Source organism: Carcharhinus amblyrhynchos, chromosome 1 (genome assembly GCF_965287045.1).
Source record: "Carcharhinus amblyrhynchos chromosome 1, sCarAmb.v2.hapA, whole genome shotgun sequence".
NCBI lineage: Eukaryota > Metazoa > Chordata > Chondrichthyes > Carcharhiniformes > Carcharhinidae > Carcharhinus > Carcharhinus amblyrhynchos.
In genome coordinates this window covers 12894229-12912435 of record NC_137324.1, presented here as the reverse complement: position 1 = coordinate 12912435, position 18207 = coordinate 12894229, and the positions used below count along the sequence as shown (strand labels likewise).

Here is an 18207-nt window from a genome sequence, read left to right as displayed (position 1 = left end):
GTAAACCTTTTAGGACTGAGGTGAGGAGAAATCCTTTCACCCAGGAAGTGGTGAATGTGTGAAATTCACTACTACAGAAAGTAGTTGAGGACAAAACGTTTGTGTAATCTTCTTGTGGTTACAAGAAGAAATTAGACATAGCTCTAGCGGTTAAAGGAATCAAGGGATATGGAGGGAAGGAGGGATCAGGATATTGAATTTGATGATCAGCCATGATCAAAATGAGTAGGCTCAAAGGGCTGAATGGCCTACTCCTGCTTCTTTTTTTGTTTTAACCTTTCTTGTCATCCTGAGAAAGGAGAAGTTTTAGGGGAGATTTAATCGATACATTTTGGTGCAGTAAGGAGGGAGAAACTAGTTCCACGTGTATGAGAGAGTTGGTAACTGGAAGACACAGAGTTGAAACAATTGGCAAAAAGCCAGAGGGAGAGGAAGAGAATTTATTTTCTCAGCGAGCTGTTATGATTTGCAGGATCTTTGTCTCAAAAGGTGATGGAAATAGATTCAGTGGTAACTTTCATTTCAACAAAGGAATTGATCAGGGACTTTTACAAAAGAAACGTGGAGCTACAGGGATAATGTTGAAGAGTAGAACTGCTGGCTGGCTCTTCCCAAGAGCCAGTATGGATAAACATCAAATAGGCTCCTTTTGTGCTCTATGAATTGATGATTCTTTGACAGCATGGTCAAGGTGAAAGCATTTTCAAGTGAGGTGAGAGAACAGGAATGAATTAAATAGTTGTTTGAATCAATTAAATATCAACAATTGCCTTTGAGCCAGGAGCAGCTGTTTGAGGGGAGCAGCCATCTTAGATCTGGTTTGATATTACAAGCTTCAATTGCCTACCTTAAGGCACACCTTGGAAAGGTGTCAGTAATATAATTGACGGCAACCTCCGCTTGGATAAGAAGCTTACAACAAAATCTCCTACATTGCAGAATGGTAGAACTGAGACATCAGTGAATGGAGCTGAATTGGAATAAACTACCAGACTAACAAAATTTGAAGGTAACACAGAACTTGAATACTGTTAAAAAAAAGAGACGTTTGATGTCAAAGTTTTTCATCTTGCACTCAACAGGAAAATTCACAAGAATGCCAATGTCAGGGCCCTCTGACATGTCCCATGACATTGGTATTCTTGTGTTGTCTTGATGAGTGTAAGTCCAAAATCTTTGACAGAAAGTGCCTCTCTTTATCAGCAATGTTAAAGTTAGAAGGAATAGTGGTTTCTTTTGAAGGATTTTAAAGTTACTTGATACAAGTGGTTGGGGTATATAGGCTATGCCTTTTCATTGGGGCAACCTTATTAATGGGATTGTATCAATTAGAAAGGCGGAAAATGGTTGGCATTGAAATTTAAAGTTTATCTGAGTGTCACAAGTAGGCTTATATTAATGAAGTTACTGTGAAAAACCTCTCAAGCCTAGTCAGCTGATGGCACTGGTGGCTATGGTGAAGGGCGCTTTTGATAGAGGCAGGAGATAGCTCCCCAACATATAAGCCTCTAAATGTAGGCTTGACCTGACATTTGAAACCTCATAAATCAACGCCTGGAGGGTCGCAATATTTTAATTCAAGTTGCTTCATATCCAATTACTTTGAAGGTTCATCAAAGTGACTGCCAGCACAAAGGTTATTCAAACTATTCCATTCTTCCCATGAGCCAAGACCCTTAAGTCAAAGCAAGGATACGTGACAGAACAGTGACGTACGCCGGCTAAATAAACTTTACACTTCTGACTGATGGAAAGCTCTACATAGCTGATTGCCAGCAGACACTGAGATTCATGGTGTAAAGGTTAATTAACGAGGCTACCCAATGTCCACCAGTCATTGCGTTTTTCAGGGAAAGCGGAGCTTGGCAATTTAAACCATGTAATTTTAAAATGAAATGAATTGGATGGAATTGAGTGCGTGGTTAAGTGGATGCTTTCCAAAGGTGGAAAGCTCGATATGAAGTCAGCGTGACTTTCTGTAAAAATATGTTGCAGGCTCTGATGGGGTCAGGCAATATCCAATTCTGGGACGTCAAAGGCATTAAGAGATAATCTGTAAGCAAACATGTGCTAATAACAGTAATATAGGTTCTGTAGTCCTTTTCCCACTCCTTGGTGTATTTAAATTGATCTGGAATGCAACATACCACACGATAAGGATAGGAGACTTTCACTCAAAAATTAATGTATCCCGCTGCTGGTCACCATCTGCTTCTTACACCCGAGACAGAAGATTAAAGTACAAAATGATCTGTGTTTTATATATCATTTTCCCACCTTCAGAATATCTCGCTCAGCCAAAGAAGTTGCTTTTAAAATATGGTCACTGCCAATTGTTAGATAAGTAAACTTTCGATTTTCTATGATTTGACTTGATTTGATTTATTATTGTCACATGTGTTAGCGTACTGCGAAAAGTATTGTTTCTTCCGAGCTATGCAGACGAAGCATACCGTTCATAGAGAAGGGAAGGAGAGGGTGCAGAATGTAGTGTTACGGTCATAGCTAGGGTGTAGAGAAAGGTCAGCTTTACATGAGGTAGGTCCACTCAAAGGTCTGACAGCAGAAGAGAAAAAAACTGCTCCTGAGTCGTGACCTCAGCCTTTTGTATCCTCCTCCCGACGGAAGAAGGTGGAAAAGGGAATGTCCGGGGTGCGTGGCATCCTTGATTGTGCTGGCTGCTTTTCCCAGGCAGCAGGGAGTGTAGACGGAGTGAATGGATGGGAGGCTGGTTCGCGTGATGGATTAGGCTACATTTGTGGCACTTCTGTAGTTTCTTGTGGTCTTGGACTAGCCACTATCCTTACCAAGCTGTGATATATCTGAAAAGGACGCTTTCTATGGTGCATCTGTAAAAATTGGTGATGGTGATAGCAGACATGCCAAATTTCCTTAGCCTCCTGAGAAAGTGGAGTGGCTGGTGAAGTTTCTTAACTCTAGCACTGGGATGGATGGAGTGGTAGGTGAGGGATATATCTTGGTGGTAAATCAGGCAGACAGTGTTCCTCTTTGACTCGTATCATGGGATCTTTTATATGCATCAGACAGGTGGATTGAGCTTATGGTTACTGCCTCCTTTGAAAGAGACTGTCACAAAGTACAGGATGGGTATGGTGCAGAAGGAGGCTATTCAGCCCGTCCTTGCTCTTGCACTTGTCCCAGCACTTGCTCTCCAAATGAACGTTATGACTTAGTCCCATTCTCCCGCCTTTTCCCCATACCCCTGCGTATTGTTGGTTTGATTCCGGGCTAGAGTCGCTGTCTGTGTGGAGTCTGCATGTTCTCCTCATGTCTGTTTGGGTTTTCTCTGGATGCTCCGGTTTCCTCCTACAGTCCGAAAGGTGTGCAGGTTCGGTGCATTTGCCATGCTAAATTCTCCCTCAGTGTACGTGAACAGGCACCGGAGTGTGGCGACACAGTAACTTCATTGCAGTGTTAATGTAAGTCTACTTGTGACACGAATTAAACTACACTAACCATCGAATGCCCTCTTGAATGCCTCGCTTGAACCTACCTCTATTACACCTCTAGGCAGTGCATTCTAAACCCGAACCATTCGCTGTGTGAATTTTTTTTTACCCCACATTTCACTTTCTTCTTTTGCAAACCACCTTAAAACAGTGCCTTCTCATTCTTGATCCTTATATGAGCGGGAATAGTTTCTCCCGACCCATAAACATAAGAACATGAGAACTAGGAGCAGGAATAGGCCATCTGGCCCCTCGAGTCTGCCCCGCCATTCAAGAAGATCATGGCTGATCTTTTTGTGGACTCAGCTCCACTTACCCACCCGCTCACCATAACCCTTAATTCCTTTACTGTTCAAAAACTTATCTATCCTTGCCTTAAAAACATTCAATGAGGTGGCTTCAACTGCTTCACTGGGCAGGGAATTCCACAGATTCACAACCCTTTGTGTGAAGAAGTTCCTCGTCATCTCAGCCCTAAACCTGCTCCCCCTCACTTTGAGGCCACGCCCCCTAGTTTCACCCACCAGTGGAAACAACTTCCCTGCTTCTATCTTATCTATTCCCTTCATAATCTTATATGTTTCTGTAAGATCTTCCTTCATTCTTCTGAATTCCAATGAGTATAGCCCCAGTCCACTCAGTCCTCAAAAGCAAAATACTGCGGATGCTGAAACCTGAAACAACAACAGAAAATCTCAACAGTTTTAACAGCATGTGTGGAGAGAGAATAGAGTCAACTTTTCTGAGATTTTCCAGCATTTTCTGTTTTTGTTTTCCAGAATCATCATGATTTTGAATATCTTGACCAAACGTCATCTTAGCCTTCTTCTCTTCAAGGGGAACAGTCCCAATCTCTCCAATCTATCCTCATTACTGAAGTTTCTCATCTCTGGAACCATTCTTGTAAATCTCTTCTGCCCTCTCTCCAATACATTCACTTCCTTCTTGTAGTTCGGCAACCAGAACTCTATACAATATTCCAGCTCAATGTCTCCTGCATAAATGTGCCCCATCGCTGTTTTATGGGCACATAGGGACAGGAGTAGGACATTTAGTTCCTCAAGCTTGTTCTTCTGTTTAATGAGATCATAGTTGATTTACAATCTTAATAGAAAGTTTCAGGGACAGCACAATGGCACAATGGCACTGCTGCCTCATAGACTTGGGTTCAATTCTGACCTTGGGTCACTGTCCGTGTGGAGTCTGCATTCTCCCGGTGTCTGCGTGGGTTTTCTCCAGATGCTCTGGTTCCCTCCCACTCTTCAAAGATGTGCCGGTTAGGTGGATTGGACATGTTAAATTGCCCCTTAGTGTCCCAAGATGTGTAGGTTAGGGGAATTAACAGGGTAAATGCATGGATACAGGGACCAGAGCTGGGTGGGATAGTTGTTGGTGCAGATGGGCTGAATGGCCTCCTTCTGCACTGTATGATTCTATCATTCAGTTTCCAGTCTTGGCTGATTACTCCTGTGAATTCTCAGGTCATTGCACTGGGGCCCTAGGCTTTCCTGACTTTACACATGATAGGGCGGGATTTTACTATCCCGCATGCCATGGGAATGGGAGCAGGCAAGGGGAGGACCATGGTTGAACTCGGGTGGGGTTTTACAGTTTCGGTATGAGTTCCACCCAGAGAGTCATAGAGATATACAGCAAAGAAATAGGCCCTTCAGCCCAACTTGTCCATGCCAACCAGGTTTGTCAAACTGAATGAGTCCCATTTGCCTGCAGTTGGCCCATATCCCTCTGAACTTTTCTCATCCATGAACCTGTCCAAATGTCTATTAAATGTTGTAACAGTGGACAGTTCAGAACTTTCCACACACCTGACAAAGGAACACCATTTCCAAAAGCTTGTGGGTTTACTATCAAATAAACTGGTTGGACTTTAATCTGGTGTTATGAGACTTCTTACTGTGTTTACCCCAGTCCAACACCAGCATCTCCACATCAGCTCATTCTATATACAGACCATCCCCTTGTATGAAAAAGTTGCCCCTCAGGTCCCTTTTAAATCTTTTCCTTTTCACCTTAAATCTGCACCCTCTAGTTTTGGACTCTCCTACTCTGCGGAAAAGACCATGTGACTTTTTGCATTACCTTTCCATTGAACCTCCCCCACTTTGTTGTGTGCCTCGGTTTAGTTTGAAAGATTTCAAACAGAATATCAAATCTATCAAGTGGTTAGCACTGCTGCCTCACAGCACCAAGGACCCGGGTTCGATTCACAGCTTGGGTCACTATCTGGAGTTTGCACATTCTCCCCGTGTCTGCGTGGGTTTCCTCCGGGTGCTCCGGTATCCTCCCAGACTCCAAAGATGTACGGGTTAGGTTAATTAGCCATGCTAAATTGATCCTAGTGTCAGAGGGATGAGCAGGGTAAATATGTGGGGTTACAGGAATAGGGCCTGGGTGGGATTGCGGTTGGTGCAGAGTCGACGGGCCGAATGGCCTCCTTCTACACTGTAAGGATTCTATGATAACATTATAATTCCTTAATCTGAGCACAGGTCTCCGAAGGGGCTGCATGGCCTACTCCAGTGTCAACTTGCTGCCCCCACCATCTGTCCCGATCAGAGGTCAGGCCCCGCAGTGGTGGTGGGCTCCACTGAGAGGTGCTCTGGCCACTTTCAGCTCTGTGGCCGTGCTCTCATTAGTCCCAGCACGGATCCTGCGCTGTTTATTTCCCATAAAAATCCTTTCAAAGTCCCTTTGGCAGCTGAGGTCTCACGCTTTAACAGTCAAGAGGGGGAAGCTATGAAAAGGGCCAGATGGCAAATGGAAGAAAAACAAGTTGACGACCAATTTGGAAGCTTCAATAAAAAAAAAATAATCTCCGTAGGAAGTAGAGGCAAAAGGGAAAACAAGCTGTTGTAATAACATCAGAAAGGTGCTTTAATAGATACATCGTAAAGCACCATTATGTTCAACAGGTCTGCCCCTCACTCATGATGCTAACCACTCCTTTCCCCAGCCTCCCCACATCCTCACCACAGCCATATGACATCCGCAGAGAATCGATAAGTGCAAAAAGTAAACATGAACGGCCCTGGAACATGGGCTTTTATCTCAAGGATCGTGTTGTTGAAAAAGCGACAAATTGCTGCATCAATCGTCCAGAGCTTTTGTCAGACATCAGTGGGAATACTGTGTTTAATTCCAAACATTGCCTCACAGTAAATAGCTCTTAGAGGGGCGTTAGTGCAGGCTCACTCACATTAATCTGGGGGTGAAGGGGTGATTTCAAGGTCATAGCGTCATAGAGGTTTACAGCATGGAAACAGGCCTTTTCTTTTAAAACCCCTAATCTAATCCTAATTGCCCACATTTGGCCCATGCCAAGCAAGGTGGTAGAGGCGGACATGCTGACATCGTTTAAGACTTATCTGGATAGCCACATGAACAGACTGGGAATGGAGGGATACAAATGAATAGTCTAGTTGGAAGCATGAGCAGAACAGGCTTGGAGGGCCGAAGGACTTGTTTCCTGCGCTGTATTGTTCTTTGTTCTCTTTGTTATCCCTCAATACCCATTGTACGCATGTAACTATCTAAATGCTTTTTCGAAGACAAAATTGCACCTGCCTCTACTACTGCCTCTGGCAGTTTGTTCCAGACACTCACCACCCTCTGTGTGAAAAAATTGCCCCTCTGGACACTTTTGTATCTCTCCCCTCTCACCTTAAACCCATGCCCTCTAGTTTTAGATTCCCCTACCTTTGGGAAAAGATATTGACTATCTACCTTGTCTGTACCCTTTGTTATTTCATAGGCTTCTATAAAGTCACCCCTCAGCTTCAGGTCAGGTTGCATCAATGTTCAACCAGGAAAATTCCAGCCTTGATTCACTGTCTGTGCAGAGTTTGCATGTTCTCCCTGTGTCTGCGTGTGATTCCTCTGGATGCTCCAGCTTCCGGATGCTCCAGACTGCAAGAAACTCCAAAAGGTCGTGAATGTAGCCCAATCTATCACTCAAACCGGCCTCCAATCCATTGACTCTGTCTACACTTCCCGCTGCCTCAGAAAAGCAGTCAGCATAATTAAGCACCCCACACAACCCAGACATTCTCTCTTCCACCTCCTTCCATTGGGAAAAAGATACAAAAGTCTGAAGACACGTACCAACCAACTCAAGAACAGCATCTTCCCTGCTGCCATCAGACATTTAAATGGACCTACCTCATATTACGTTGATCTTTCTCTACGCCCTAGCTATGACTGTAACATTACGTTTTGCACCCTCTTGTTTCCTTCTCTATGTACGGTATGCTTTGTTTGTAAAGTGTGCAAGAAACAATACTTTTCATACATGTGGCAATAATAAATCAAATCAAATTAAATTAAATCCTCCCACCCTCCAGCAATGTGCGGGTTAAGTTGATTGGCCATGTCATAATGCCACTTAGTGTCATTAGCAGGATAAATACATGGGGTTACGGAGATAGAGCCTGGCTGGGATTGTTGTCAGTCCAGATTTGATGGGCTGAATGGCCTGCTTCTGCACTGGAGGGATTCGATGATTCTATGATTCTAATGTGACTTAGCATTTAGAAACTTGAGGGGTGATCTGATTGTGGAGTTTATTATGCTGACATAGATGGGGGATCAAAAACAAAGGGACACATTCTTGAAATGAGAGCTAAGATCAGTTAAGAAGTGAAATTCCTCTTCAGCTAATAGAACAAAGAACAAAGAAGAACACAGCCCTCCAAACCTGTGCCAATCATGATGATTTGATTTGATTTGATCTATTATTGTCACATGATGCTGGCCTTTATTGCAAGGGGGATAGGATATAAAAGCAGGGAGGTCTTGCTGCAACTGTACAGGGCACTGGTGAGGCCGCAGCTGGAGTACTGTGTGCAGTTTTGGTCGCCGCACTTGCGCAAGGATATTTTGGCCTTGGAGGGAGTGCAGAGGAGGTTCACTAGGCTGATACCGGAGATGAGGGGGTTAGACTATGAAGAGAGACTGAATAGACTGGGTCTGTACTCGTTGGAGTTTAGAAGGATGAGGGGTGATCTTATAGAGACGTATAAGATAATGAAAGGGATGGATAGGGTAGAGGTAGAGAGATTCTTCCCGCTCAGAAAGGACAGCAGGACTAGAGGGCACAGCCTCAAGATAAGGGGGGCACAGTTTAGAACGGAGTTGAGGAGGAACTTCTTCACTCAAAGGGTGGTGAATCTCTGGAATTCTCTGCCTGTCGAAGTGGTGGAGGCTACCTCACTGAATATATTTCAGTCACGGGTAGATAGGTTTTTGGTAGGCAAGGGAATTAAGGGTTATGGGGAGAAAGCGGGAAAGTGGAACTGATCCACTTCAGATTAGCCATGATCTTATTGAATGGCGGGGCAGGCTCGAAGGGTTAGCTGGCCTACTCCTGCTCCTATTTCTTATGTTCTTTTGTTCTTATGAATTAGTATACAGTGAGAAGTATTGTTTCTTACGTGTTATTCAGACAAAGCATATTGTTCATAGAGAGGGAAAGGAGAGGGCACAGAAGGTAGTGTTGCAATCATAGCTAAGGTGTAGAGAAAGATCAACTTAATATAAGGTAGGCCCATTCAAAAGTCTGATGGCAGCAGGGAAGAAGCTGTTCTTGAGTCAGTTAGTGCCTGACCTCAGACCTTTGTATCCTTTTTCCGATGGAAGAAGGTGGAAGGGAGAATGTCCAGGTGAGTGGGGTCCTTACTTATGCTGGCTGCTTTTCCAAGGTAGCGGGAAGTATAGGCAGTGTCAGTGGGATGCTGGTTGGAGTAATGGACTGGCCTTTGTTCATGATCATCTGTTGTTCCTTGCATTCTTGGATGGAGTAGGAATCATACCAAGCTGTGATATAGCCAAAAAGAAACTTTCTATGGTGCATTTGTAAAAGTTGGTGAGAGTCGTAGCGGACATGCCAAATTTCCTTTTTTCTTCTGAGAAAGTAGAGTCTGTGAGCTTTTTTAACTATAGCACGACATGGAGGGACCAGGATAGCTTATTGCTGATCTGGACACCTAAAAACTTGAAGTTCTCAGCCATTTCTGCTTTGTCCTCATTGATGTAGACAGGGGCATGTCCTCCTTTATGCTTCCTGAAGTCAATGACTATCTGTTTTATTCTGTTGACGTTGAGGGAGAGATTATTGTCATCGCACCAGTTCACCAGATTCTCTATCTCATTCCTATACTCTGTCTTGTCATTGTTTGAGATCTGACCCACTATCAGCAAACTTGAAAATTGAGATGGAGTGGAATTTGGCCGCACAGTCATAGGTGTATAAGGAGTACAGTAGGGGGCTGAGGACACAGCCTTGTGGGGCACTGGTGTTGAAGTTGATCATGGAGGAAGTGCTGTTGCCTATCCTTACTGATTTGCAGTCTGTGGGTTAGGAAGTTCAGGATCCAGTTGCAGAGGGAGGAGCCGAGCTCCAGGCCACGGAGTTTCGAGATGAGTTTTGTAGGAATAATCAAGTTTCATAGGACAAAAAGAGAAACCTTCTTCCCTCACTAGGACCATATCCCTCTGTTCCCTCCCTACTCATGTATCCATCCAGATGCCTCTTAAATGTTGCTGATGCACCTGCTTCCATTACTCCCTCAGGCAGCACGTTCCAGACACCCACACTCTCTGCACGAAAAACCTTTCACCACACGTCTCCCTCAAACTTTGCCCTTCAAATCTAGAACCTTCTCTCCGAGAAGCCTCTGGCTGCTGGGCCAATTGAAATGTTTGAGCCTGTGATGACTCTACCTTTGTGAAGCATGAGAAACCATATTTAGCACAAAGATAGGCATTTGGGATTAAGATATAAATCAGTCAAGACCTAATAGAATGGTCAAACAGGTTTAAGGAGCTGAATAATTGACTCCTATTCCCACTTTCCAAAAGCTGCATCTGGACTGACACTGGCGATAGTACAAATCAGAGAGGAAGATAAGCTATGAGGAGGACACAACAGATATAGGCAGGTTAATTGAATGGGCGAGGAGGTGGCAAATGGCAGCTGTTATTCACTTTGGTCGAAAAAAATAGAACAGCAGACTATTACTTAAATGGGAAATATTTGTAGATATTCATAGAGACCTGGGCGCATGAATCACAGAAAATGACCATGCACATATAGCAAGCAATTAGGAAAATGGAAATTGAAGTTTATTTATTTGTCACAAGCAGTCCTACATTATCGAAGTTACTGTGAAAATTCTCTCGTTGCCATGCTCTGGCTCCTGTTTGGGTACACTGAGGGAGAATTTGGCATAACCGATTCACCTAATCTGCACGTCTTTGGACTGTGGGAGGAAACCTGAGCACCTGGAGGAAACCCATGTAGACATGGGGAGAACGTGCAAACTCCACACAGACAGCGACCCAAACTGGGAATTGAACTCGGGTCGCTGGTGATGTGAGGCAGCAGTGCTAACCACTGTGCCACCTCCCCTCATTATCCCTTTGTCACAAAGAAACATCGGTGTAAAGCAGTCTCACTGCAATCTTATTGGGTCTTTGAAAGACTATGCTGGGACTACAGTTTGGTGTTCTTGCGTAGTGAAGAACAGAAGGGTTACAATCAAGGTTTACTGGATTGATTGCTGGGGCTAAGGGAAAGACTGTAAGGAAAGACTGAATGGAGTCTCATCCTGGAGTTGACAAGAATGACAGGTAATCTTATTGAAATGTAAAGGCTTGATAGGATAGATGCTTTTTAAATAATTCATTCATATGCCATAGGCGCTGCTGGTTGGCCAGGATTTATTGCCCATCCCTAGTTGCCTGAGGGCAATTAAGAGTCAACTACATTGCTGTGGCTGTGGAGTCACATGTATGCCAGACCAGGTAAGGATGGCAGATTTCCTTCCCGTAAGGACATTAGTGAACCAGTTGGGATTTTCTAACAATCAGCTATGGTTTCATTATCAGTAGATCCGTAATTCCACATATTTTATTGAATTCAAATCTGCCGTGGTCGGATTCGAAGCCGGTACTCCAGATTATTAGCTGAGTTTCTGGATTAATAGTCTCGCGATAATACCACGAGGACATCACAGCCTGAGAGCTGACAGCAGGTCATGATAGTCTATTACAAGTGGGGGGACTAAAGGCTCAAAATAGGGGATTGCCCATTTAGGACTGAGGTGAGGAGAAATCATCACAAGCATCTTGACTCGGAGGTTGTGAATCTCTGAAATTCTCTACCTCAGAGAATTTGGATGCTCTGTTTTTGAATATCTTCAGAGAGAAAGATAATAAAGTTTTAGATGCTGAAGTATGGTGATAATGCTGAAAGTCGTATTGGAGGTGGAAGATCAGTCATAATTGAAGTATTATTGAATGTTTGTGGGTTGGTTAGCTCAGTTGGCTGGTTTGTGAATCAGAACGAAAGCAACAGCGTGGGTTAAATTCCTGCAAGCAGAGGTTATTTATGAAGGCACTGCCTTCTCAACCTTGCCGCTTGCCTGAGATATGATGACCCTCAGATTAAATCACCAGCTCAAAGTGGAGAGCATCCAATGGTCATTTGGGGTGACCGCATCTTTATTCTTTCAATGAATGGTGGAGTGGACTCAAAGAACTGAATGGCTGACTCTCCTTACTTTTACATCTTTATCATCTGGTAAAGATGAGGCCTACCATGCACGGTTCACTTAGCTCAGCCTGGGGAATCATAGCGTATGCCTTTTACAACAACAACATTTATATCGCACCCATGACAAAATGTTTGAAGGCAGTTCACAGGAGTGTTACCAAACATAATCTAACATTGAGCCCAATAAGGGAATAATAAGATAGGCTTGATTGGCAAACGGCTTGATTGAATTTGATTTGATTTATTTTTGTCACATATGCTGGAATACAGTGAAAAGCATTGTTTTTTGCACGCAAAGTATAGCATTTGTAATGCACATTAGGGAAAAGGAAAGGGATAGGGTGCAGAACACAGTGTTGCATTTACACGCGGAATGAAGAGAAAGATCAACTCAATATATACTTGGCTGGAGAGGCAGGTTTTAAGGAATGTCTTAATGAAAGGGAGAGGTACAATGAGATGCAGTGGGTAAAGTAAGGCGGGGGGGCGGTGGAGGGTAATTCCCAGAATCAGCATCTTGGCCACTGCAGGCATAGTCATCAATGGAATTAATATAGAGAGCTCTTCAGAGACCAGAAACACAGGAACACGCAGATCTCAGATAGAGCGAGCGGAGTTTACAGAGGTGGCAGTGACAGGGGAGGTGGCAGAGATGTGGAGGGATTGAAAACAAGGAAGAAAATTCTACAATTGATGTTGTTGGATCAGTCAGGAAGCGCGGAGCGATGGACGAACAGGATCCAGTGCCAGTTAGGGCCTAAGTTTGGGATGAGTGCAAGTTGACGGAGACAAGATGGGGAGGTGAGGCGATTGGAATTGTCAAGGATGGAGACACCACTGAGGGCTGGGGTGTTCAATACACCTCCTGCCAGAATTTGGCCATCTGAAGTGAATGAATTAGAATCTTGTCAGAATTGGACACGGCCCCAAATTTCTTCATCTTTGGGGGAGGTGACTGCCTAGTGGTATTATTGCTAAGCTAGTCATCCAGAAACTCAACTAATGTCCTGAGGACCCAGCTTCGAATCTGCTACAGCAGATGGTGCAATTTGAATGAAATTTTAAAAATATATATCTGGAATGAAGAATCTACAGATGAAACCATTGTCAATTGCAGAAAAACCTATCTGGTTCACTAATGTTCTTTAACAAAGAACAAGAACGGTTCAGCACAGGAACAGGCCCTTTGGCACTTCAAGCCTGTGCTGATCATAATGCCTAAATGCATGTTGCCTGCCTAAACAAAAACCACACTCACTTACGGAGTCCATATCCTTCCATTCCCATCCTATTCATGTATTCGTCTAGTTGCCCCTTAAGTGCTGCCATCGTACCTGCTCCCACCACCTCCCCGGGCATCGCATTCCAGATATTTACCACTCACTGTGTAAAACACTTGCCTCGCACATCTCCTCTAAACTTTTCCCCACACACCTTAAACCTACGTCCCCTAGTTAATGACTTTTCTACCCTAGGAAAGAGTATCCACTTTGTCCATGCCACTCAGAATCTTGTAAACCTCTATCAGGTACCTTTAAGGAAGATGGCACAGTAGTTCGCACTGCTGCCTCACAGCACCAGGGACACGGATTCGATTCTTGGCCTGGGTCACTGTCTGTGTGGAATTTGCACATTGTCTGCGAGGGTTTCCTCCGGGTGCTCCAGTTCTCTCCCACAGTTTGAAAGACGTGCTGGTTAGGTGCATTGGCCCGAACAGGCTCCAGAGTGTGGCGACTAGGGGAATTTCACAGTAACTTCATTGCAGTGTTAATGTAAGCCTTACTTGCCACTAATAAATAAACTTTAAAACTTTTTAAAAAACCTACTGTCCCTACCTGGTCTGGCCTACATTTGTCTCCAGAGCCACAGCAATGCGCTTAATTCTCAACTGCTCTCCAAGGGCAACTAGGGACGGACAATAAATGCTGAATAGCCAGTGATGACTATGTTTCACGAATGCATATAGGAAGGTAATAAAGTCCTCTTACTCCCCCCCCCAGAATCCAGCTATTCAGGCTCCATCACCATGTAGTTGACACTTTTGGAGTTGGTGGAGGGGGATGACGAAGGAAGTTTTCATCAATCGAGGAATTGAGTTTAGGAATAATGCTGCAGTTGTATAAGATGCTGTTCAGACCCCACTTGGAATACTGTGCTCAGTTCTGGTCGCCTCATTACAGGAAGGATGTGGAAGCCATAGAAAGGGTGCAGAGGAGATTTACAAGGATGTTGCCTGGATTGGGGGGCATGCTTTATGAGGGTAGGTTGAGGAAGCTCGGTCTTTTCTCCTTGGAGAGATGAAGGATGAGAGGTGACCTGATAGAGGTGTATAAGATGTTGAGAGGTATTGATCGAGTGGATTCTCAGAGGCTTTTTCCCACGGTTGAAATGACTGCCACAGGAGGACACAGGTTTAAGGTGCTGGGGAGTAGGTACAGAGGAGATGTCAGGGGTAAGTTTTTCACTCAGAGGGTGGTGGGTGCGTGGAATCGGCTGCCGGCAGTGGTGGTGGAGGCAGATTCGATAGGGTCTTTTAAGAGACTTTTGGATAAGTACATGGGATTTAGTAAGATAAATGGTTATAGGTAAGCCTAGTAGGTAGGGATGTGTTTGGCGCAACTTGTGGGCCAAAGGGCCTGTTTGTGCTATGGTTTTTCTATGTTCTAAGCTGGCAAGATGAATGAGCAAGGGGCCTGCAAACTTGTCTCAAACAATCTGCTCTAGATTCTGTTCAGCAGAACAGAGCTTGGCTTCAACTGCTGGTCTGCTGCAATTGCATGCTGTCTCCATGAATAAATCTCTCCCTGTTAACATAACCAGCTGTCTCGTAGTGTTTGCACTTATATAAAAAAAATACAATGTATTTGGCCTGAGCACCGGCATGACCTTAACAGTCCCAACTTAGAGGTCAGGACAGGATCCATCCTTATAAACAGCCCGGGGGCAACACTCTGTTATTGTCCAATTGAGGAGCGGCCTGAATCTGCACATGTTCCTGTAAGGGTTGGTAAGGTCTGAAATTCCCTCTCCATCTGTCATTCGACAATAATTTGCATTTATATAGAACATAGAACATTACAGCGCAGTACAGGCCCTTCGGCCCTCGATGTTGCACCGACCAGTGGAACCAATCTAATGACCCTGTAACCTAAACTATTCCAATGTTATCCATATGTCTATCCACTGACCATTTGAATGCCCTTGAAGTTGGCGAGTCCACAACTGCTGCAGGCAGGGCATTCCATGTCCTTACTACCCTCTGAATAAAGAACCTACCTCTGACATCCGTCCTATAATTACCACCCCTTAATTTAAAGCCATGTTGCCTCGTGTTAGCCATCACCATCCGAGGTAAAAGGCTCTCACTGTTCACCCTATCTAACCCTCTGATCATCTTGTATGCCTCAATTAGGTCACCTCGTAACATTCTTCTCTCTGACGAAAATAACCTCAAGTCCCTCAGCCTTTCCTCATGAGACCTTCCCACCATACCAGGCAACATCCTGGTAAACCTCCTCTGCACCATTTCCAATGACTCCACATCCTTATATGTCATATTCCATGCAGCAAAACACCCCAAGGTTCTTTATAGAAGCCGTATCAGGAAGAATCTAACACTGGCCGGGTTTCCATGCCCATCGCTGCAGTGCTTTGAGGTGGCAGAAGCAGCCACCATTGCAGGACCATCCAGTCCCACCATCGCCAAAGGGTTTTACCATTGATCGCGCCATCCACCACAGGGAGACGCGTGGTGGGGAGGCTGGGGGCTCAATGTCAGTGATTCTGGAAGATTCCACCGGCGGGAACTGCCGGAAAAATTCAGCCATCTGAACCAACTAAGGAGAGATGACCAAAGGATTTGTCAAAGTGAGACGTTTAACGTGACAACTTAAAAGCAGAGAGAGAGAGAGGTGGGGGTGGGGTGGGGGGGTGGGGGGAGCGTGAGGTCGAGTGGGTTCAGGTGGGGATTCCAGAGCGCAGGTCTAGTTAACCGGAGGCACGGTCACCAATGATGGGGCAAAGAAGCTCACCATTCCTTCAAAAGCTGACAATTGCAGGAACACAGAAATCTCCATGGATTGATGGTGGTTTTAGAGATCTGGAGAATTGAGGGTATAAAGGGGTTCACACAGACACAAGGAAACATAGAAGATAGGAGCAGGAGGAGGTCATTCATCGCAATCATGGCTGATCATCCAACTCAATAGCCCAATCCTGCTTTCTCCCCTTAACCTTTGATCCCGTTTGCCCCAAGTGTTATATCCAGCTGTCTCTTGAATACATTCAATCTTTTGGCATCAACTACTTCCTGTAGTAATGAATTCCACAGGCTCATCACTCTTTGGGTAAAGAAATGTCTCTTCATCTTTGTCCTAAACGCTCACCCCGAATCCTCAGACTGTGATCTCTGGCTCAGTGCTCCCCCACCATTAGGAACATCCTCCCTGCATCCACCTGTCTAGTCTTGTTAGAATTTTATTAGTCTCGATGAGATTTCCCCCTCATTCATCTGAACTCCAGCAAAAACAATCCTAACCTACTTAAACACAACGATGAAATATCCACCAGTCCCTCTTTTGGCTTGGTGTAATTCTTTAATGTCCCCTATTTTTTGATGTCCCCTAAAAATTTGACATTACGTTACCCACCAACAGTGAAAGAAACATGTCTTGCTCTTGTGTTTTTTTGGCAGCATTACATTGCTGCTGTGACAGGCAACTTGAAAGTGATGCTGTTCCCATACATCTGATGTCCATGTCTTTCTTGCTAGTTGAGGTCATGGGTTTCGGAGGCACGGTAGAAAAGGTTGCATGAATTACCAATTATTTTCCCTCATTCATTTTTCACCGTTCTTCTTATCTTCTATCTTCCTGCCCTGCAAGGCAACTCCCAGGAGTTCTGCTTCAGGAAGTTTTGCCCATCTTCCAATAACTCATTCACCTATCTTCATATGTGAACCTTGATTTGATTTGATTCTTTATTGTCACATGTATTAACATACAGTGAAAAGTATTGTTTCCTCTGTGCTATACAGACAAAGTATACACTACATGGAGAAAGGAGAGGGTACAGAATGTAATGTTACGGTCATAGCTAGGGTGTTGAGAAAGATCAGCTTAATACAAGGAAGGTCCATTCAAAAGTCTGATGGTAGCAGGGAAGAAGCTGTTCTTGAGTCGGTTGGTAAGTGGCCTTTGATTTTTGTATCTTTTTCTCGATGGAAGAGAGAATGTCCAGGGTGCATGGGGTCCGTGATCATGCTGGCTGCTTTTCCAATGCAGTGGGAAGTGTAGACAGAGTCAATGGATGGACAGCTGGTTTGTGTGATGGACTGGACAACATTCATGATCCTTTGTAGTTTTGTGCGGTCTTGAGCAGAGCAGGAGCTATACCAAGCTGTGATACAACTAGAAAGAATACTTTCTATGGTGCATCTGTAGAGTTGATGAGAGTCGTAGCGGCCATATTGAATTTCCTTAGCCATTGAAAGGCTATTTGAATTGAACCAAGGGCCACTGATCCTCCCTGATCTCCCAAAACCCACCAGCAGTGAAATAAACATGTATTGCCCTTGTTTTTATTGGCAGTAACACTAGCTTTGTTTCTGTTCCCTAGGTTGGTACAGAGGGTATTCTCTGAAGAACAGATCTATTACGGTAAGTCTGATAAATTTTTGCAGATTTTCTCATCAACGTTAACAGATAGAATGAGATAGAAATGCAGACAATCAGTCAATTGTGAGAAAGAAAATCCAGAAAGAGAAATGTTCTTACTTTTCAATTTTGATTTGGGAATAATATGAAATAATTTAGCTTTTCATTACCATTTAATTTGTCCTGTGCCACACATTGTAATTTGGATTTGAATTTACTCTTAACAGGGGAAGGAGGTCCTTGCTCCAAGATTTCTACTGAAATCTGACAGGGCTTCCAACCCTGGTTAAATTTATTCTAGATATTATCACAGCTTTAATTTTAGGGTTATGCCCCGTTTGTTTTGGATGGCCCAGCGGCACAGTGGTTAGCACTGCTGCCTCAGAGCATCAGGTTCAATTCTGGCCTGAGGTCACCGTCTATGTGCAGTTTGCACTTTTCCCCGTGCGTGCGTGGGTTTCCTCTGAGTGCTCGGGATTCCTCCCACAGTCCAAAGATGTGCGGATTGGCC

At 44.3% G+C, this 18207-nt stretch overlaps 1 protein-coding gene across 1 annotated transcript in view; it reads left to right on the top strand.

Moving 5' to 3' along the window:
* The window catches only part of LOC145346307 (dedicator of cytokinesis protein 2-like), a 1149449-nt gene that overhangs the window by 81989 nt on the left and 1049253 nt on the right, over nucleotides 1-18207 (top strand). Inside the window, exon 3 of the mRNA XM_080193520.1 lies at nucleotides 17659-17699. Coding sequence (XP_080049646.1) covers nucleotides 17659-17699 — 41 coding nt within the window. The remainder of the gene's footprint in view (nucleotides 1-17658; nucleotides 17700-18207) is intronic.